The sequence below is a fragment of the Malaclemys terrapin genome, chromosome 5 (genome assembly GCF_027887155.1).
Source record: "Malaclemys terrapin pileata isolate rMalTer1 chromosome 5, rMalTer1.hap1, whole genome shotgun sequence".
Classification (NCBI taxonomy): domain Eukaryota; kingdom Metazoa; phylum Chordata; order Testudines; family Emydidae; genus Malaclemys; species Malaclemys terrapin.
The window spans coordinates 114,005,801-114,029,272 of NC_071509.1; the positions used below are offsets into that span (position 1 = coordinate 114,005,801).

General features: G+C 39.5%; 1 protein-coding gene across 7 annotated transcripts in view; it reads right to left on the reverse strand.

The window, feature by feature from the left end:
- Positions 1 to 719: 719 nt before the first annotated feature.
- The window catches only part of COL25A1 (collagen type XXV alpha 1 chain), a 429,310-nt gene continuing 406,557 nt past the window's right edge, over positions 720 to 23,472 (reverse strand). For 5 of the 7 annotated variants that reach the window (XM_054030957.1, XM_054030956.1, XM_054030955.1 and 2 more), the window contains 6 exons: positions 21,309 to 21,362; positions 17,561 to 17,587; positions 16,719 to 16,772; positions 11,460 to 11,546; positions 8,419 to 8,457; positions 720 to 6,652 (listed from right to left, as the gene is read on the reverse strand). In XM_054030957.1, the coding sequence (XP_053886932.1) occupies positions 6,650 to 6,652; positions 8,419 to 8,457; positions 11,460 to 11,546; positions 16,719 to 16,772; positions 17,561 to 17,587; positions 21,309 to 21,362 (264 nt within the window). In that variant the 3' untranslated portion in view covers positions 720 to 6,649. Of the gene's footprint in view, positions 6,653 to 8,418; positions 8,458 to 10,866; positions 10,945 to 11,459; positions 11,547 to 16,718; positions 16,773 to 17,560; positions 17,588 to 21,308; positions 21,363 to 23,472 lie in introns of all 7 variants that reach the window. The other 2 variants (XM_054030959.1, XM_054030953.1) reach the window with 1 other exon arrangement.

Here is a 23,472-nt window from a genome sequence, read left to right on the forward strand (position 1 = left end):
TCACCACAGACCACATCTCTCTCTCCTGTTTATGGTGCGCCATAAACAGCTTAATGTAAGACTATTTCTTAACCTTTTCAGGTTGGCAACCCTTTATTTGAAGCCAAATTTTTGCACCCCCCCTAAATCAGTGATACTCAGAGTTACAGGAGCCAAATTAGCAATCAACATTACCCAAAAGACCCACAGTGGTGTGAATTCATTGTTTCATTTACTATAGCACTATAGTCAATCACAGTGTTTTAATCTGATGTGCAGTAAAGAGCCGTAGGAGACATATTAGAGAGCCACTTGCGGCTTGAAAGCCTTAGTCTGAGTATCACTGCCCTAAATTTTTGGTAAAAGTTAAAAAACAAAAAAAACAAACAAAAAAACCCCCAACAATCTATTAAGGATAAACCCATTTAATTCATTTGTGTTTTGAGAGAGTGACAGGGAATATTTGATCTTGAAAAGTAACTGTGTGGGAGAACAAGATTTTTGGTTTAGACTGTAATACATTTTTCAACACCTCATGGCTCCCTGTGGGTCACAACCCCCAGCTGAGAAACACTGATGTAAGAGGAATCTGAGCTGGTATGAATATTAACTGGAGGAAGTGGCACTGTATTTCACGCTACAATTAGTCACAACATTGTACGTACATTTTTCACTCCAGACACACTAGAACAAATTTTTGCATCAACACGGAGAACTTTATAACTATGGAAATCAGCATCAATGGTTGGATTAATATTTTAATAATTACACACTTTTTACATTATGAAAATAAGTCATAAATAGTGTAAAAATAATTCCGAAGATCAACTTCTCACAAGCTAGGACCAAAAACCCAAGTACAAAACTCAAAACAAAACAATATTAAAAACTGAAAACCAATGAGAAGCTTTCAAAAGGAAACCAAAACCATGCTGTTTGAACCAGAGGCCACAATAAAGTGGAAATAACAAATTAAAATGGATTATTTAAACATTGATATTATTTACACTACTGGGCAAAACAGATTTTGTGCCATTATTTACAGTGATAAGACACTCCAAATAGTTGTAGCAGAACTGATTACATGAGACTGACCCAATGTTTTCCCAAAAGCAGTGTAACTCTTGCCAAATTACTTTTCATTGCATTTTCATCTCCTCTACTGTACTTACAAGAGACCATTTGCAATACAAAAATAACTGCACTTATAGATGAAAAAAGTAAAAAATACAAATAAAAATATATAATATTTTGCAAAGGAAAAAAAGTCAGATACATACATCTTTAAAAAAAAATGTTACTAGGCTGTATGGTATTATATTTTCCCAAACATGTACAATAATAAGAATATTCACATAAATGTTAACGATATGTAAAACATTCTTCTTCTACAAACCAACCTCTTCAATAATACTTCAGAGAAGTGTGCAAGTACCAATGGTATCTGGGAAATTCATATAATTTCTTGGTTAAACAAGTAAAACACTAAAGGTCCCAGTTGGGTAAGGCCCTCGCTCTCCAAAAAAAGACAATTGTTTCTAAGCAGCATTAACTTGATATATTTAAAATTACAAAACAAACAACACTCCAGAAAGTTATTTTTAATATGTTACTCCACAAAAGAAGTGGAATCTATGTTCGAATTCTATCAGATATGAAGATGGCAGACACTTGTTTGCATGAATCCAACCACCATGTAAAATACTTCAATAACAGAAGGTTTGAGTGAATCTTTGTTTTCACATTACTGTAACGTTGATTCATAAAAACAAGTTGCCATATGAAAGAGCAATCAGATGATAGGTGTATTATTTTAATAGCCCCAGGAAAATGAATCAGTATCCACAACCACCAAACTCCATGTTTGCTTCTGATGTGTCTCTTTGCAAAGATCAGCACTTCTGTGAGAGACTTTTTTTCCTTTGTGAAAACCGAAGTGTTCTCCTCGGGTAAAATGTAAAGATACAGATTTACAAATACATATGTATGATGGACAAGTAGTGGAAGTAAGGAAGTTTGAAAGAAAATGTCAACTTCTGCATGTCCTGTAGGACCTTATTCGCTTTCAGAAAAGTGAGATCGTTCCTGCAGCCACAGTCCCATTGAAGCCAATGGATATTCGCTCATGATTAATAGTGCTTAGCTCTTCTATAGCACTTGTAATTAGTAGATCTCAAAACACTTTACAAAGGAGGTAAGAAGTATCACGATCCCCATTTTACATGAGGGGAAACTGAGGCACACAGTGAAGTGACTTGCCCAGCATGGCAGTGGCGCAGCTGAGAACAGAATCCAGGGATGAAACCCTGGCGTAAGTCAATGGAACAACTCCCATTCTCTTCAGTGAGGTCAGGATTTCACCCCATTTCCTCTGACTTCCAGCCCAGTGCTCTAGCCATTAGACCACAGTGCCTGCCCTTAAGTAGTTAAGGACTGCCAGAGGCAGGGTTGTAGTATGTCCCAGTGTCATCATCAGTCAACAAATACACAACAGTACCTAATTTGTGTGTATTCAATATGATAAAGCTTCAATTTTTCACAGTGTACATAACACTGACTCTTGAAGATAACCCGTTTTAAGCTATTAGAGCACATGTGCTTCTTTTTATGGATGCAGACATGCTGATTTGACCTCTTTCAAACTTTTCAAGAATACTTCTATGGTATACAGAGAAAACACATATAAACAGCTGGATGCACAGAGTCATTCTGCCTCACCAGATTGTCAGACAGTGACATCAAAATCACCAATACATTAAAAAAAACATATTAAAAGAAAAATAACTTATCAATACTGAGAATGAATGTTTCATGCTTTACTTTGTAAAAAATGAGGTTTCAAAACATCCTGTAAGAAAGTTCTCCCTCCTCCCTCCCCAACTAGCTTATGAAAATGAAGACAAAAGGCCACTGTTCAATGTGACTGCAATACACTTAAGTTAAAGATACATAAGAAGATTGGTACCAAACAAATACTGAAAATCCTAAGCAAAGGAACAAGAAGTAACCACAAAACAAAGCGAGGGATACAGAACCTAAGTAAATTCATGTCCTCTATACATTTTTACTGCTGAAAAGGTTGGTAGATGAACCACTGTTTCTGCATATTCACAAAATTTAACAAAGCAAATGAGGAATGCTACTAAAATGTAATAATAAAACAGGTGGTTCAAACCAAAGCTGCATTGCCAAACAAAAAAAAATGATATAATAGCACCAAAACCAATTGTCTTTAAACTAAACAAATATGTTGCAAGTCTTCAGAGGGTGCTTTTCATTATGAAATATTCAACTTGAGCTACTTTGTCTGTACTACGTATCAACCTTTTCTAGATTTCCCCCCCTACTTTGCATGTTGTAGCCACCTTTTCAATACCACTTAATATGTATATATTACTGTTCTAATCTGACTGGTTATATTGATAACACTGCATGTCTACTAATAAGACCCTGTCATTTCAGTGGAATGATCCTTTCCTGACATTAGCCAAAAACCAAGACACCCATTCATGGACAGCAGAAGCATTCTTAGCTGGAGTGAGCAAAAATAAGCAATTTATGTTACTTATTTTTGTTTTTAAGTTTACATATATACAGTATGTATTCTGTGGGTCATTGTGTTAGTGACTATCACACACTTATACCAGAGCTGAATTTTGTCCTGTGTTTAAGTCATCAAGTACTATCACCAGAACTATTTGTACTGTGATATTCCACACTACTGATTGTAAGCCTCAACAAAAGTATAGGAACTAAGGCTCATGCTTTTCTTGTTTACAAAATAGGATTTTTAAAGTTGATGTCAAATCAGGCACTGCAAAATATATTGGGGTGAGAAGGGACAGCATGGATTTAATAGTGCTTTAGCTTGGTGCTAACTCCTTAAAATGACTTGTTTTCATGGGCAATTCCAAGTTTTTGCTACCATATTCAGCATGCTAACATGATCTTAACTTTCCTCATTTAGTCTGCAAACACAGAATGTTAGGGAGAACATGCACGTATCCTGATTTTTTCACTAAAACTAGCTGACTCCATACTATTATTACCTTTTATCTTAATGTATATAGGTAATTTAGCTAACTGGGCAAATTTTCTCATTAGAAGATAAGAATTACTATACTGCACTGGACAATAGACCATCTAGTCCAATAACTTGCCACAGAAAATTGGTGTTCCACAGAAAGATGATACTTCCAGTCCCCATATGCATAATGCACTTTGCCATTATGTGTCATGTTAATAATGGACAGGATTCTCTCCTGTTCAGAGGACAGCCTGAATTATTTCCCAAGAAACCAGAATAAAACTTGAAGGTGGAATGCTGCTTTTGCCCTGATCCTGTAATCCCCTTCATGGGTGAAACTTCCATTAAAGTCATTACTGTAACACTCAGACTTACAACAGTACATAACAAGTCTGTGCAAGATCAGGCTGGTGGTGTTGGTTGTTAACACTTTTTAAGTAGAGTAAAACATCCATTTCTAGCAAAACATCACTGGGCTTTTAAAAAAATAATTGCACCCGTAAACTGGCTTTCTGTAGGAAACTAAGATGGAGACTTATGTAAGAAGCCAACTTTATAGAAATAAAAAAAATTAACTCTCTCTCCTTGAAAAGTTATTTTCTTGACATGGTTTTGATATATTGAAATGGCAATAAAATATTATGCAGAATGAAATAAATGCCTACAGTGTGGGTTCTTGAGATTCTAATGTGGTAGTAACTATCCACTTAAGAGTGAAATCATGATAGGTCCCCACTTCCAGATGATCTACAAACCCACTGAGCAGCAAATTATGCATATTTCCAGGAATGGCAGGGTACCAACACATTGGTGGAGAAATACTCTTTTTCTGCAACTCTGTTTTTGGTCTGCCTATAAAATGAACTCTCAGAAATGTATATTAAAAGTCAGTGATCATCTCAATATGCACAATTATTTGAATAGATCTAAAAAGAATTTGCATCTACTAAATACAGAACTGTTTCATAAAAATTAATCTGTTAATCTGATCACAAATGCACCATATGAAGACTCAAAACTGTAACTGAAACAAACAAATTCTCAGGGAGGCTCAAACTACAAAGTATGCACCAATTCAATGTTTCCAGTAATCAAAATGCAACGAAACAAAACAGTCTCTGCTTCTCTTGTGTACTAGTCACTTGATCAGAAATGGAAAAATAATTACACCTTATAGAGTGTATTGTGACTACCATATCATGATAATCACTTGGGCTCCCTCCTTTTCTACGTTCTTTGGGTAACCATGTCCAGCAAAATCATTGCAATTGTAGAAAAAGAACCATGTGAATAAATCAGCTTGTGAAAGTAAAATGAAATAACTTTTTTCCAACTTAAAGGCTTCAAAGACTCTAAAAATAGATAATGCTGAAACAAAAGGAACACATGATGTGAAGTACTTCCTTCAAAGCCTAAGTGTTTGTCACAACAAATCTGAAAGAGACTACTGAAATTAATCTTCTGCAAGTTTTGAAAGCTAGGTTAATTTTGTTTCATTTCCCCCCCATAAAATACAAGAGTTGTGTAATTTAAATTGGATAATCCAAAACCCACACTACAGTACATACAGATCCCATCAGTTTCATTAGTCCATAGAGAGTGTTCTAAGACTCCCCATTGCCAAGAATGCTTTCCTTTAGCAACCCAAAAATACAATATGTGGGGCACATATTGTGTCAATCCTTGAATCAGACTGAGAAGCTTCTAATCTCAAATGGGGCCTGCGGTCAAACGATCCACTTGGCATCTTTGCAACCTTTTCAAACTGCCCACAGAGGAAGTCTGGTTTCTCCTTCAAACTTCTTTCCTTCTTGGTTAAACAGTTGACAGCACTTGGCATCTAAACCCATCTATCTTGAATGTCTTCGTGACAGTGAGCAGCGCAAGAAAAAACGATGCTGATCAACAGGCATGACCCCTTTTTGACCAAGGGAAGGGGTCACATGACCCACACAACTGGAAGCTGTCCACCTGCAGTTGGAACTGTGTTCCCCAAAAATTCAAGACCTTTTTCTAATCTCCTCTGCTTTATCTCTTTTTGGCAATAAGCCACGGTGTGACTCCCTTGAGATAACAAAAGGAAATAATTCAGGAGTTTGGATCAAAGGTCACAGTGAGCAGCCATTTAGCATTTGGAGTGATCACACAACAAGCAGGTTTGGCACACAATTCATGCTTTTTTTTTTTTTTTTTAGTCTGTACAAGCAGGGATGATGGCATGAATCAGTGATAGTGTTTAAGATGAACATGGAAGCAAAGTCAGTAAATTCCAATGGCAGTTGGTACAGTACATTTCATAGCATTTAGCTCATATTTGGTCACAATTTCATGTAAACTAGTTCATGGCACTCATTGTCCATGCAGGTCCACAAGCCAAAAAAAAATTAAATCTCCATGATTTATCTCTGTATAGATATCTCTATAGAGAGACTAATCTTTATTTTTGCAGATTTCTCCTGTGGTTATATATATTGCCTAACTGCAGATGTAAGTGAAGAAAATGTACACATGGACTACTGCAAACAAGTAGAAGCAGCTACATGTAAACATATCTCAGACTTGTAAAATAAAATTTCTGTTTTCAACTATAAATACAAAAAGTGGAGCATTATACACAACTTCATGCTTCTAAGGTTAGATTCATCACTGCAAAGAGACAAAAAGAGATAAATTGGCCAGGTTAGTAATCTAGTAGCCAAACATCTATTCCAAGTATATAAAGATAGAGCAGAACCCCAAACATCTTTTATTCTCTTAGCCACAAATGTGCTTCCAAAATGCCTATAATACTTATGGGTTTTTTTTAAACTATTGTTCAATGATGCGGTCACAAATATCTGTAACTTTCTAACCAGTGCCTCTGAATAACTTTCTGGGAAACTAAGAATCACTGATTTAATGTGCATACCTACTTCAGTTATCAGTTACCTAAAGAATTATAGGCAGATACTGACCTCTTTTGAGAAGAAAAACAATGCTTATTATCCTGGGAAGCAAATAGTGACTCCTGTTTACCTCTAGCAACAAGATGGGTAGCTGTGTAAACACCACCATCAATTTTAGATCTGGTCATCTTCAGATATGAGTAACAAATAGTTTCAAGTACTACAGCAGCTCCTGAATTGCTTTGCCTGTTTTGAGAGCCACAGCTGAAATAGTGCCTCTAAATAGTCAAGGGGGGCACTAGTTAAAGAGAAGCTGCAGGTATACTGACTTTCTCTACAAATATAGCTACACTTCCGCACATGTTTTCCCAGCTTAGAAGTAGAATTTTTATTTCCAGTCTAACCTATACATTGTTTAGGCTTTGCACATAGGGCTAACCCTGCCCTGCAGTAGCTGGTTTGAGGTTGGGAAAGGGTAGAGCAGCTCATGGTTGACGATGTATGATGTCCCGCTCTATAAGGCAGGACAACTCAGTGCAAGCTGCCACAGTATACTGCTGCCCAGTGAATGGTGTGTATGGCTCCTCTTAGCTGTATAGTTATTTGTATTTATACCTGTAATTTGTTGCCAGTCAGCACACCTACTACTGGCAGCATACCTGCTTCCTGGTGTGAGGGCTACACTCACCTCCTGACCCACAGCTCCACCTGCTAGCTGGTGTCTTTCAAATAAAATATTCAGTTGTTTTGGTTATTAGCCAGACTCTACTATGTGACCATAACTATCCAGAATCAGCTTTTGAAAAATGCATGGGGTGAAATCCTGGCTCCCCTGAAGTCAATGAGAGTTTTTCCATACCCAGCCAGGATTTCACACATGGTTTATTCATGCATCAGTATTCAGAGAGGAATAAATATCTGGTCACTGATACATTTGCTCTGAATGCTGAGGCTTTTAAATCTAGCACTGTCAGAGTTCTACCGTTCAATAGCAGAAATCTTTACCAAAGTAACAATGTTATTACCTAGCATTGCTGAAAATCAGCAGCAAGCAGTAATAAAATGCAACAGCAGACTTTGGGGGTTGGGAAAGAGGCAAACAGGAAGCAAGATGCATTGTCCCTTTGGATAATCCAGAAGACTCTAAGCTTGATAGGTCACTATGAACATTTTGGAAAGACTGTCACACCACTAATGGGCAGGTCTGATACTGTCTCCCAGCTCATTGCAGGGGCTGAAGGAGATGTAGCTCTCTCTATGAAGAAGAATGATGGTCTTTGACTTCCCAGCAACTCAGGTGCCAATTGTTTTCAAATACTGCATAAATCAGTTGCTGTTATAACCCCTACATATTACAAATTCATCATGCAAATAATATTTGAGAAGAGGTTATAACTTGGACTGCTGTGTATTCCAAAATCTGTAAGCTATTCTTACTGAAATCAGAGGGTGTGAGGTCAAAAGGGTTCTCTTATGCCAAAGAATAGGGATGGTGCCTCTGTACAGAAATAATTTGGCATGTCTTACCTTTTGCCAGCAGCCGGGCATTGGTAATCCATCCGGCCCCTGTTTCAAGGAGAAAGATAAAAAGTGCATAGATGAGCCTGACAGTATATCTGATGAAACAACCCTGCCTTCTTAGCTAATGAATAGCTCCCACTTCCTAACTAATACTTTCGTCACTTAGGAAGAGGAAAATTCCAACATCCAATACAGGCTGAGTGCGCTCATATTGTAAATACATACAATCCTGCCCCTCCAAAAAATTCAAATCCCAAACTACAGTGTGCCTAATCATGGTAAGAACTTTAAAGCATAACTGCTGTATTTTTGCTGTCATAGCAACATTATCAGGGGTCAAATCAGTTGAGCCGGATTCATTGCCAGCCGATTATATGTTAATCTAAAGTTGTATCTATTATTCATAAATCATGGACATTTAGCCACAGATCAGTCAGCAATAGTGTATCGCTTACTGGTTTTCTGGTCCTGGTACAAAGTTAACCCATTGATAGGCTATTTATATTCAAACTGCATATGGGAATATTTTCATACACGTTAATTCTTACCTTTATAAAATGAAAACTAAAGGACTGAACCTACTCATACTGAAATCAATGGGGAAAGTTGCCATGAAAGCAGGGTACTAAGGTAGAAACTGACTATTCTGGAGCATGGATAACATATGGCTGTCAAGCTATTTGTAACTTGGACTGTGCTAATTACAAGCACTTATATACACTCCCAGCACTGTATTCTGTTCTTGCTTAAAACCTCTGTGTCCCCAATTTAGCGCATGGGACAGATTCTGATCTTAGATACACAGGTTATAATGAAGTTATTCCTGATTTACACTGGGGTAGAGGCCCGATCCTGTAACGTGAGTCGAGGGAATTCAGCACCTCACAGAACTGGACTATAAATGAGAGGAGAATCAGGCCCCAATCATTTATTAGGTTAAAGGCAATACTACTTTATACTTGGTTTCTTATCTGCTAACAATTCTGAGAAACAGTGTTTGTGTGTTGTGTGTGGGGTGGCTTTATTTATTTATCCATTTATTTATTTATTTTTCTGGCAAAAACTACCTGCTTTCTAGAACACAAAACAATGCTGTTTGTTTAAAAGCTTATTCTGATAACTGTCTATCTATCCCACCAATAGAAGAACATTTTTCACAGAAATGGTGTAAGGGTTCTCCAGATATAAATGATACTACAAAGACAAACACATTTTTTAATTATGAAGGCATGCTTGATTACCCCCCAACAAAATATGAGATATGGTTATCATTAATCAGAAGCAAACAAAATATAACATGGACTATGTACTTCAGATTAAAATTCCACTGACAATTTAGATTAGAAACTTTGTACTTGATATAAAACCTACTTAATTTTAACATTCATCTTTAGATAATCGTGCTTAGCTAACAAACAATATCAGAACATGCAGACCAAATTTAACTGCCAACAATTAAAAACACCTATATCTTGAGTCTTTTCGGAAATGTGTATGTACTGTTCAATTTTAATTGGAAAAAATAAAGCGTACTTAGATTTAAAAAAAAAATCTGTGTTGCCAGATTGGTACAAGGGAGAGGGTCAACAAGTAGAATTTTAGTATAGGGGGGAACTTGAATTCATGCTAACACAGAGTGGGGGAGTATTGTGTGTATTGCAGGGAGGTAAGTTCCAAAGGAAAGACCATTAAATTGAAAACGTTAAATAACGAAGACAGTGAGGGTTTGGGCTGCAGACCATTATCTTCTTACAAAGCTCATCTAAGTTTTGTGTTTCAAATTTAAATACTATTCTGATCTATGGGCCCAATCCCAAAAACTTTGTTCATAGGGCCTCATCCTGCAGATCTTACTCATATCTTTGCTTATTGCAAAGCTCTATGATTTAACTCTGACAGATTGATATTTATCTCATTCTCTGCATAAATGTCATCTTGGCTCAATCCTGAAAAAAGATGCACTCAAAACTCCCTTTGATTTCAGCTGGAGTCAAGTGTGCAGAATCATTTCAGGTGCAGGTTAGGGTGAAACTAACTCCTATGCAGAGGGCCAGCATGAGGTCCCCACACCACTTACGCCGTGGGACTTAAATAACGTGTGGTTCTTGTGGTGGCTCTCTGCAAAGAGGTGTATTTCATTCTTAGTGAGTAAGGCAAAAGGCATTTGTTGGGGGAAAAAACAAACAGTGCTGAGGGAAAAATTATGTTGGAAGAACACACTCAAACTACCATGTGATGTGGGAACAAAATGCTGGGTGTTAGGTTCCAGGTGTTGACAGAATGTGTCTTCTCGATACGGTTATGATTGCTGAAGCAGCTGATTTGTTCATGCACATGCATGTATTAGGTGGATAATGTAAAGTCCGCTCAGAAAAACACCGCTTTACACTGAGAATGACTGACTATATACAAAGGAATCGCATGCAGGGTTGGTAGGAAAGAGAAATACTGTACCAATTGGCAAGGGGCATCCAGCCCATCCAGGCCTGGCTGGCCTGGCTCCCCTTTTTCCCCCTTAATTCCACGGAATCCCTGTTTGTAAAGATTAACTTGCAACGTTACTGACAAAGAAGTGTCTTTGGTATTTGATTTAGCTGGAGCCAAAAAAAAAAAAAAAAGAGAGACCAAGAGGATCAAGCTTACAGCAGCAGTGATTAAAACCCGTGTGGAAATGACCCAGGTGCAGTCTCACATCTAAGACCTTAGTGTTTAAATGACCCTCCAATCAAGAAAGAACTACTTAGCACAACAGGTTTCCAATCTGTACAGAACACTGACAGGTAAGTACAAATAGCCAGAATGTCTATGCAGCGCATTCCATGAAAAATATTCCATAAGTGACATTCATTTTTAAGATCTCCAAACTGGTAATTTAAACCAAATTAGGAGGACAAAAAATAGTCATGCTGGAATTTGTAGACTAGAAGAGCAAACCCTTTGAATGATACCAGGTTACACTATAGCTGTGGCTTGTTCCTCTCCTCTCGCTTTATCCCATCATAATCTACAGCAGGAGGAGCGATTTCCAATACATGAGTGAGACATACCAATGGGCAAGGTGCATCTAATCCAGGGGCACCCTGTTCTCCTTTCTCCCCTTTAGGCCCCTTTTTGCCTTTCTTTCCCTTTTCCCCCTGTGGACACAATGGTTTGGATAAAACAAATGTTTCATTCTTTTGGGTAAAAAAATATAAATGAAAGAGATTGGTTTAAAAGATGGGTTTTTTTGCCAGTGGAGGGCTGAAAGGACACTTACCACTGTGTTCTGGTTTGGATGGTGCATTATGTGGAAAAATAAATAATATGATCATAAGCAAGAACTGCATCAGTTGGTATTATTGAGCTTTTGTATTAATGCCAGTATTATGAATTATTTGAATCCTAAAGTAGGGTTTGAAATAATAGGCTGACTTCCTGATTCAAACTGTGGGCAAGGACAGAAATGGCAAGCAGAATGTGTCCCTTTCTTTGGGAGTTACATAGGAAGAGGAATTTCTAGTCAGAGGTGTCTTTGGAACAACTAAACAGATCAATCTCATTTCTGCCAGTGGGGGGACGGGAGGGGAAAATAGTGGGAACAATTTATTCCCGGTGTGATTCAGTGGAGTCACAGCAGGGATGACTATGTCCCAACATGTCCTTTACTGAATGAACCTTGCATGCATCAGTCCCAGTAGAGTCTGGGCCAAATTCTGCCCTCAGTTACCCCCATGCAAACCCACTGAAGTCAAGGGAATGGCATGGATACCACTCAGAACAGAATTTGGCCTTTCATTTCAAACCCTGCTAAATGACTCAGAAGATCCAAACTGCTTGATGTTGAGGTGCTATAAAATTTTCCAGTGATCTCTATCTTTCTGTAATTAGAAACAAATTAGAAATGCTAATGAATATTTACATTTAAATTTCATGTTCAAAACATGATTTCCAAATTCCTCTACACTGCAGGTAAAATTTCATTGGTTTATCATTATTCACTCCTTTAAGCAGGTGACTGAGTTGCTTTGTAAAAAAGCAAATGATTAAGATTTCTGAAAGAGAGGTTTACAGCAAATTTCACAGCTTTTGATAATCCATAGAAATGAGACACGGAAAAAGAATCTTCAGGCCTACCCTGGAAGGGTGACTCCCCTCAAGCAGTATGTGATATTTGGAGAGTCAATTTTATAATTGATTTCACACCAGTTGATCACAATGGTAAATGAGTTTCAGGCTCACTTGCAGTTTAATAAAACCAAAACTGCTTCTATTAAAAAAAAAAAAAAAAAAGAGTAGGACAATAAAAAAGAGTGGGGTGCACCAGGTATATTACAAAGAAATAGGAAAATAGTGAAAGGAAGATTAGTATGACACTGGAGAACAACCAAGGGAGGGCTTTCAAGGTTGTGGCTGTGGAAAGGATTCAATTTGTAAGGAAAAAGATAAAAAAGACAGAGGGAATTGTAAGGAAAGAAGGTAAAAGGAGAAGGAAAGAATGCACCTCTGGAAAGGCAGACATGTTTAGGATGAAGTACAGTAAATGGATTTTCAACCAGTTTCACACCAACACAAAGATTAAATCCATTTAGAAAATGATTTTTTTTTTACAAAAACTTGATTAATTTAAGAAACAAACTGTCTTACTGTAATTCATTTACAAAAGGGAAAACACATAAAATACATGAAATACTACAGTATACTGTACCATTCAAATGTAAACAAGAGTTTTCCATAGACAAATCTACTGTATTTATGGCATCATGTGAACAGAATTCCTCATCTCTCTTTCCTGTGTGCCAAAAAGCGTTCTTCCATCAACCTAGCTGTGTCTACAAAGGGTTAGATCAGCATCCTTGGTGCTTAGGGGGTGTGGATTTCTCACACGCCTGAGTACCGTAGCTATGTCGACCTACATTTTAAATGTAAAACAGGCCTCTGTCAGTTTTAACTCACTGAGCCTCCTATTAATTCTTCAATGAACTGGGTGAGGGTGGGAAAAATGGGGGGAGGAATAGTTACTGTTCCCTTAACTTGCCACTCCCCACTTCCCTGAGTTTCAGGCAGATTTCAAGGGATTCCCAGAAGTCCAGGAGCATCTGTGTGAATGCCCCATGCATCACTACTGCTGTCAAGCACTGATGGATGCTGGGGAGCACAGCTCCTGCAGCAACCATGCTTCAAGGGATCCCTCTATATGTCCTGACTCTGGGCTCTTTCCCCAATGGGAGGATCAGCATCTGGAGGAGAGAGGAGCAGCACAAATGACAATAGATTAAGGCTGTTATAACTTGTGCTGTGTGTTCCCCATGTGATTAAAGATGAAGAATCAAAGAATTTTACCTGGCTCCCCTAGCCCACTCTCCCTCCTGTTCTCTCCAGACCTGTGCAGCCCAAAACCTGTGGAGGGATTGCTATGTGATTAGGGGAAGGACACAGGCTCCTCCCTCTCCTGGGCACAGATTCCCCTCAGCACCCAGGAGGGAGCATTAGGCCCTTAGAGTGCAGTCCGGTGAGGTTCTGGACTTCCCCCCACCCCCTTATATCAATTGGAGTGGAGGGTGTTAAGCACTTAGTGAGATCGAGTCTTAACCTGGGTTCAGAAAAATCAATCTCTGTCCTTTTTTAACTGTTAATGTCATACCTTTTAAAAAGATGGGTTTAAAAAGAAAAGGTAAACTACTGGCATCTGTACTTAGTGAGGTTTTTAAAACCCATTTTAATGACCCAAAATACCACATTATTTAAATGCAGACTTTTGAGGATTCTTTTTTTGATTAATACAATTTAAAACAACAACAAAAAACCATTCAAACCAACAACAAACCAATCAAACCACTTTTAAAGACCTATTTCTCAAAAAGTGCTCCTGGAATATAACCTTTTACGCCAACTTACAGCTTTGAACAATTATGTTTTTACAGCCAAGTTATGCAGAAATTATGATGCAAACACTGACTCTCTTTCACTGTAGCAGAGCTAGTGAGCCCCTGTAGGAGAAATTACCAGTCTATGATTTAATCAGAACCAAGGGGCTGCAGATTTATGTGCTGCCCAACATTATTTGAAAGGATCACATAGGTGAAAGACGAGATGTCATTGGTCACTAAAAAATGTCATGTTTATGCTACATATTTCTGCAGTGTAAATGAACCTCAGATTTTTGGTGTAGAAATTTAATAATATGAACCTCTGTGACATCAGCCTAGCAGTCAATATCATTCAGCAATATTTAAAGTGAAACAATCATGGTAAACTGGCACATAGCTGAATTGAAATCAGTGCCGCTATGCTAATTTACACTAGTTAAGGACCTGGCCTCAGCTCTCTGACTTTTTTTTTTTCTTACCCTAACTATTACAGCTGAGAAAATAAGTTACAATGAATGATTTATCAGTTTAACTTAGCCCTTACTGAAAAATGTATTGGATAAAATTAGCGTCTTTGTTCTGATTTTGGAACAATGACAAGCAGATTGTAATTTCCTCATATCCATTTTCCAAAAACATTATTTTGTTTGGGAGGGGAGTTAAATTTCTTTAACTCTATTAATCGATTATGCATGAACATTTCTCTCCAAGTTTTGGCTATTTGCTCTGAACGTTGTGCTAATCAGGGGTGGTTGGGCAGATAACAAGATATTGTTTCCTCTTGCCAAGCAATAGCAGATCTTGAGACCTGGAGGGTCCATTTCCGACTAGGAGCAGAAATCAGTGTTGTAAAGCTAAGATGTTTTCTAGTATAATTTATTTCCAAGATGTATACACCTCCTATTTCCTTGAACACAAGTAGTCAAAAACTGCAAAAAACTCAGCTTAGACACCACTGCCTTTTCACCAAGAAGCACCTGTCTTGGGCCTCTCTCTCTCTTGGAATGTCATTGCTTAATATATTGTTTCCCCTTCCTATCTCAACCCCTGGGATTTCTGGGAAATCCCTTACCTAGGATCACATGGTTACTCAAGGTGGCCTGACCATCCCTGCTGCTACTCTACAACACAAAGGAACGCTAAAAAAATTCCATCCGAAAGAAGAGCACTTTAACCTACACAATCCTCTTAAGAAATGTCTGGGCGCAGTACTGTACAGATCCCTTTCTATGGAGAGTTTAATCCTCCTGAATGCTTATATCTCAATGACTCACAACAGGCATGATATTAGCACTTGTTGCCATAACAGTATTGTTTCTGTGCCCTGACTCGTAAGATACACTGGCACTTCTGGATACTCATCATGCATGTAATATTTATAGTTCTGTGTCTGCCAATACTTGCTCATGTGACTCTGAGGTTCACTTTCTGTGAACATTCATGCCAGTGAAACTTGATCCCATGAATGTCCGTGGAACGTGAACACAAAAGTGGTACGGGTATAGTTAAAGTGAAGCCATTTAAAAACTCAAGCTAAGGTTTTTTGAGATCATTTGCAGTGTCTTCCTTTAGGATGATATACTCTGCTCCCCTGCACAAGTTGCTTGCTCTGTAGTCTAATACAGGGCCAAGGTCATATCTTCTTGCAGGCCCTCTTTGAAGGAGCAGCCCCTCTACTGCTGCATAGAGAGAGTGCACTTGTTGTAAGCCCCTGTGTGGGCAGCACGAAAGAAGTCTCTTTGCAAACTCTCCCTGTGGCCGCAGGGAGAGTCACATTCTGGCCCTAAAATATGAAGTGCTTTTCACTGTGTTTATTAGTTGCATATCACTCAGCTTGGGTTGTGAAATGAGGCTAATTAATTTCACTTTATGGTTCTCATGCACTGGAGAAATATTGCATTGTTTGGCTTACAAAAACTATAGGGAAGAGCTTTAATCCATAAAAGCAACCAAATGCAAATAATTAAGATAATTCTCTTAATTGTAAAGTTTGTAAATTTTTTAAACAATCCCTAGCATACTTTATAAGGAACCAGATCCTCAGCCGGTATCAATCTGTCTAGACCCACTGGAGTCACTGGAGCGACATTGATTTATACCAGCTGAGGACCTGAGCCAGCGTCTCCCACACAAAAAATTACTACCCCAGTGACATGTGCATTGAGAATCACAGACTGACAAGGACTTTCATCAGGCATGGCATGGGGTACAGAAAAGGAGCCTGATCTTAGGGTGAGCGTGGACAAACTCTTCCCCTACTATCTTGTCAAGTGTTATATTACTGGTTCTGCATGGAGGTTTTGGTTCTCCTTCTGACCGATTTGTCTAACAAATACACGTGACCTGCCTTTTGGCACACAGTAGGAAGAAAGATCAGGTTTAATGGACAAATGATAGGGTTGGGACAGCAAAATGGACTGGGCTGAGGAATCAAACAACAGATAACAGCACTGAGGTCACCTTTTCTCCCTTTTCGCCTAGATCACCCTTTTCTCCTCGAGGACCAGGGAAACCCTATAAAAAAAAAACGAACAAAGATATCTATTGGCTTCTCTATCAATGTAGGTTAGGTTTTAAAATACTGCTGGAAAACTTATACAGAAAAAGAATACTGCACTGCATGCTATGTGTCAGAAACATGGCTCATATTCAGCAAGGTCATTTTCCAGCAATGGAAGTAAAATGTGATTCAAAGTGACTCCTACTGTTGTACAGACTAAATGACATTACTGGGCTCTGAATGGGACTGCTGCAATTTTGGGCCTTTGACAGTAGGGAAGGTGGGAATGGGATGAGAAGTAGGGAAGGTGGGAGTGGGGAAGGTGGGAATGGGATCACAACAGGCTCTCACCCGCATGCCATAAGAAATCCTAAATTGTGAAAAATGCGTCATGTGTAGAGTGCGGGATTATTTTTTTTAATAGGGATGAAGTTACTTAACCAAATGTTGGTGGCTCCTTGTTCTGCTCCTAGTGAGAGGCACTAGTTAGAGTCCGGTCCTGCACACTCTTCTTACCAGGTGTAGTAGTTACTACTGTGACCACGCAGGTCAATGGGACTCCTTTGGGTAGTAAGCACTGTGCCTTGTGGGCTTTTCAGGGTTGGGCTGTACTTTCTCAAAATACCATTGTTCAGTCTGTCCCTCTCACCTCTCTTTATCATATGCGAACAACAGCAATGCAAAGTTTAGTATGTTCTCTGCATGTTCAGCATACACAGAAAATGGGAAATAAATGTGCTGCACCCAGTGAAGGAATCATTTACCTACCATTATGAGTAAACTGGTCATAAATATTACTTACATCAAGGCCAGGCTCGCCATCTTTGCCCTGCCAAAGAACCATATAAACTATGTTAGCATCCCTAAGCCTCATGACTATGTGATGTCTTATCTGCTAATCCCACCTATCTTGAAGGCTGTCTTGATATGCAAGCACCTGCCTTCTGCCTACAGGAGAGCAATAGCATTCTTTTTGTACAGCAGCAACACACATTTCTAGGGTTACACAAATAGAATTGCCATTAGTGAAGGGTCTTTCTGTCAGTGTTTAACATTTCCCGTTTCCAGGAACTGATAACTTGACTGTAAAATTTTGCTGTAGATTGAAGCTTATTGCACAAGCTCCAGGAGCAAGTTAAAATAATGCAATCACTAGGATCTCACCAGTTTCAATTCACAAAAAGGGCAGGAAAAGGTGAAGATTTTTACTTCTGTAAGTGGCCAGCAAATAATCATACACTGCAAACTAATATTCATCCGGTATTTCATAAAGATGTTTAGTACACAGATGGAGCTGAAAGCCCGCACTACCCATTGGCCTTCTCCTGCTCCAGGCAAAGTCTATGGAAGTTTTACCACTGACTTGTCAGAACAGGATTAGGTGCATTGACTTCAATGGGAGTTGAGGGTGCTCAGCTCCTCAGCGGATAAGACCCACAGCATGCATAGATTCAGAGATAAGCCTCATCCTGACACAGTGTCGCTAGTGATCTGTTCCACTTTCAGTAGGGCAGCCACACTGATTGCACTGCCGGGTCACTGATCCAAAAGGCATGGTTTTATACACTTCCTTTTCAATGTAAATTATTTAATTTCTCCAAGGCTCAGACAAAACAGCACTGGGATATCTGGCTCAGGCAACAAGGCCTCAGAGCTGTAGAGAGTGCATGCAAAATAAAGCTGCTGTGACATCTTCCCTCTAGCGGGGACAGCTGTGCTAGCTGATACACAGGGAAAATGGGTTTAGGTTCTGTCACAGAGTGGCTGGCTCTTTAAGGGGAATTGGGCCCAGCCTCACCTGTGATGGACCAGCTATCTTCCAGCTGAGACTGATCAGCTAGGGATCAGGTAATTATAAAAGCCAGCAAGTGGTTCAGTTGGGGGTAGACAGCTCCTAGGAATAGGGAAGCTCTAGCAGGTAGCCCCTTGGTCATGGTGGGAGAACTATAGGAAGCAGGTTTCAGTAGTAGCCGTGTTAGTCTGTATCAGCAAAAAACAAAACAAAACCAAAAATGAGGAGTCCTTGTGGCACCTTAGAGACTAACACATTTATTTGGGCATAAGCTTTCATGGGCTAGAACGTCTGATGAAGTGGGTTCTAGCCCACGAAATCTTATGCCCAAATAAATGTGTTAGTCTCTAAGGTGCTACAAGGACTCCTTGTTTTGTTTATAGGAAGTAGGTTGATCTTGTGGGAGGCCCTAGAGTGATGTATGACTGTCAGGCAAGTGATTTATAGAGCAGAAATAGATAGGCTCCTGGAGAAGATCCTGGGTTAGGGGGAAGGGATAATTGATATATGTGCTATACTAGTTTTATGTGGAAGAAATAAACCTAAAAACCAGAGAAAAGGGTCTGGACCAGACTTCCTGGGCTGAGAAGACAGACCACAGCCCCTCACTCTCTTTTCGGGAAAGATAATGCTGCTATGAGTGCTAGCCTTGCAGACTCCTTGTGATCTCTGTGCTCAAGAAATCTGATCATGTCTGGGCCTGCACAAAGCCTGGTGATGGGGAGGCTTCTACAGAGGGCTGGAGGCAGTTGAGCTCTGAGTAAGATGTAGCCCTGTGATTACAACACCCAGAAAAAGAATACATGATAGGTTTAACTTTCAGATCAGCCCCATTCTGGCATCCCTTTTTGTGCCTGCAGTTTTGTGGGTACACATAACTGTGTGAGATGTCACTTTGATGTCTAATACCTGATGTGCGGGTGCTATTAGACATCCAAGTGACACTAATTGTGTCTGCAAACTGTGGACATAAAAAAAAAGGGAGGGCAGAAATTTTTAAATGATCTAGTCCGGTGGCCCAATTCTGCAACACTTACACTTTTGGGGCCTTATTCTCCACTGTCTTGAACTTTACCTGTCTTTTATGCTGGTATAAAGTGAGTGTTAAATGCTAGCACTGTTGCAAATGAGTAGAGAATCCTGGCTTGTACTCACTTTGCACAGGTGTGAATCACTACACAATGGGCAAGTCAGTGGAGAATCTGGCCCTGTATCTTGGGAGTTTTGCTGGACTAAATACTGTGGGCCTGGGATGCACTTGATTGCTGGTTTTGTACTCTGTGTTCCTTCATCTTTTGTAAACATAAATATGGGTCAGATTTGGCCCAGGTTTACCTGGCCTGCTCACAGCCCCAGAGGGAGAAAGTCCAATACTGGTGGAGAGATTGTGGTGGTAAAAGGTAGTTAACCCTCGCTGGTGTTGAGGAAACTATCAGAATCCAACTCACCTCTCAAAGGGGCAACAGTAGCCAACAGTAGGAAAGGGGCATGGCGAGGGGGTGCACTGTCTTAGCACATTCCCTCAGCAACCTCTCACAAGGGCTCCTATGGAACTTCCAGATGAAAATAAAACTGCCTTTCCGTGGCAGACTGTCCAATGAATATGGCAGCAACAGCACCACCTGCTCTAATACTGGGAGACTCTCTAGCGCAGGATGATGTAAATTACAACTCCCTATTCCAGCTTGAGAGAATCCAGCCCAAACAAACGAAACTGGAGAGGAGATGTATAAAACTGCCTTTGTAAATAATGACCCAATATAATTGCAGTGGAACCACTGTGATCTTACTAAGGCTGGAACAGATCTGTGTTTGTAACACACAACAGCTGTTGTGTCAGTGCACACAGTAGACATACATGTGCACACCCACTGAGCTAATCCTCAGCTGGGGTAGTTCAATTGACTTCAGTGGAGCTCTGCTGAGTTACATTAACTGAAGCCCTGGTCTACATATGTTAGGGATGGGTAAACTAGTTAACTAACTTATAGAAAACAGGATCCCCTCCCCAGGCCAACCCTGCCTTGAAGTTGCCTGCTCTGGTATATTCAGCTAAAACCTTTATCACTTCTGGTTTCTGATCAGGAAACAAGTGCCAAAATACTATCAGAAAGTCAGTTAGACTTGTAGGCCAAATTTGCAAACTTGAGAGGTTTGGATAAGCTTTAGGTAATCATCTGAACTTCTGTATATTTATCCAAACCAAACCCAAACTATGAACCTTTTAAAGTTCTCCCATCCCAAACACACAGAAATGCAAAAAAATCAAAGCAAGCCAAAATCTTCCACATGCAAACACCACAAAAAATAGTAACAGCAAAATATTGTTGCATCAAAGAAATCTGAATAAGACATTAAGAAAATCACAAAAAACTTCCATGGCTACACTCTGTCCTGAGCTCTTTGCCAGTCTATTTTGGTGGTCTCAAGGCATCTAATAACATGTATCGACCACACATAATCAAAATGGCAGGAGTTGCAGAATAAGGGGCACTTTAACTCTAGATTTCCTCATTCTTGTTGGTTTGTTAGCTCCATTCCGTTACATTTGCATAGTTGTATGTATGTGTAGGAATCGGTGTAAGTTTGTGATATGGGCCTGCTTCAAGATCAGTGACTTTGCACTGTCAGGGATTATCATCTGCCCTCACTGCTCTCAACTAATTACACTGCTGGATGGAAAATGGTAATAAAACACAGCAAAGTTTAATCAAGGAGTGGTGAAAGTTGCAATGTGTACAAGTTCCATGCAACTTACAGGCAAACCATATGGTCCTCTGGATCCAGGGTCACCAACAGCTCCCTTTTCACCCTAGAAAAAAAGATTAAAAATACACATCTGGTTTAATCACAAAACAGTCTCTTCATGTTAAAATAATCCCTCTTTCTCAAAAGTGGAAGCCTATTAATCTCTAATCCTTTGGCTGGATAATGTCTGCAAATCTGATTTTCAGTAAATAGTTAAATGACGACAACAGGGCTGTATATTCCTATGTCCAGACACACTGATTGTATCTCTTTCTGGGTGACTCACGATAAGCCAGTACAGTATGATAAATGACAACTGTGATAAAGGTAAATATTATCATGTATTAATACTATTTTGTGTAGTTTGTTTAGTACCAAAAATGTATGTAGTTGCTAAACATCCAGTGTTATTAACTTCCAGCCAGTGCTACGAGCTCGTAACAGCTGGAGCACTGGGCCTTCAGGAGGAGCCCAATACTGTAATGAAAGCTGTGGGTGCTCAGCACCTTGCATCCCGCTCTGGCTGAACAGCTGAGATTTGCTATGATGCACCACAAAATTACTGTCAATCAGGGCTTGTGTGTAACAGGCAATATTATTAACAGTAATATCATGAAGACCATACCATTAGTAGAGCCATATATTTAGCTGCTCAGATATATTAAATAAAAATTCTAACCCGCGGTGAGACAAATAGAAGTGATTTTCACTGAGAGTCCGATCCCACTCCACACTGAAGTCAGTGGAAGAATAAAAAGTTTCCAAAGAGGGATGCTATTAGAGCAACTATGCACATAACTTTTTACAAGCCAATAGAGAGGAAACATTTCCAGAATGAAATGAAATCTCTAGAAAACAAATGTAAGGTTGGAATCAGTCCTGGGCTTAGTGTTTTTCAAGGTAACTGACAGGAAAAAAAAACACATTTCAAATTAGCTGACACGTGGCTCTGCATCAATGCTGCTGCAGGACCTCTGGTGGTGATCTTGTTAAATCATGTATGCTAAACACAGATATGCCTGGTGAGCAACAAGATGGGAGACTCCAAGAAACATCAAGCCTGCTGCAGTAAATAATGAAAGGTTTACTTTCCATGGTATTCTTCCCTCTCACTAAGCACTGAACCAACACTCCAGCATAGCCTTTTGGTGGGACTGTGCTGCTGAAGGTGTTGTGTTTTGCATGAGACAAAAAAAGAGAGGTCCTGGTCACATACGGTTTTCAAGGCTGCTTGTTTGACTAGTTTCCCCCTGTAGTATTGCTTGGGTATCTTCTTCACTTCTTTTTCTTAATATAAACAAAGCTTTCGTGTAATGTTCCTGGCATGGAAAGACACCATGTTCCATCACAGACATTGCCACAGTTCAGTGGTAGATGAAGTGCCTGCCTCTTGGTGAAACGTACTCTAAAAATCTAGATGATTAATTATCCATTATTACTAGAAAGGGTACATTTTAAAAGCACAGACTGGAGATTTAGATGTGTGTGTTATCTTTGTGAGTCATGGATAAATCCCTGTACACTGCTCTGAGAATGTACCACTTAGGTGTAAATTATATTGCTTGGGCAACAATAGCAAGGAGGCTCCAGAAAAAAAATTAGCTGAAAGAATCTCTTGTTTAATAATCCCAGCAACAAGGGATGCATTGGGGGACTGACATATGATCAAGTTTAGATATTTTACATTTTTGATGAAGATTATAGCTCCTTATATGTGCCTCAGTCTGGATGAGACTAAGGCTTGGTCTACACTAAACCCCCAAATCGAACTAAGGTACGCAACTTCAGCTACGTGAATAACGTAGCTGAAGTTCGAAGTACCTTAGTTCGAACTTACCTCGATCCACACGCGGCAGGCAGGCTCCCCCGTCGACTCCGCGGTACTCCTCTTGCCGAGCTGGAGTACCGCAGTCGACGGCGAGCACTTCCGGGTTCGACTTATCGCGTCCAGACAAGACGCGATAAGTCGAACCCAGAAGTTTGATTGCCAGCCGCTGAACTAGCGGCTGGGTATAGAAGTACCCTCAGTGTCCGATTAAGGTCTTTCTTGATTCTGTTGCTCTCCCAACTGTTTCTGACCAGGCAGCGAGACTAGATACCCTTGTAAAACAACAAGAGATGCTAGAAGCAACAGCTGATTTACAAAATTAATCCCCTGGGGCCTCAGCATTTTC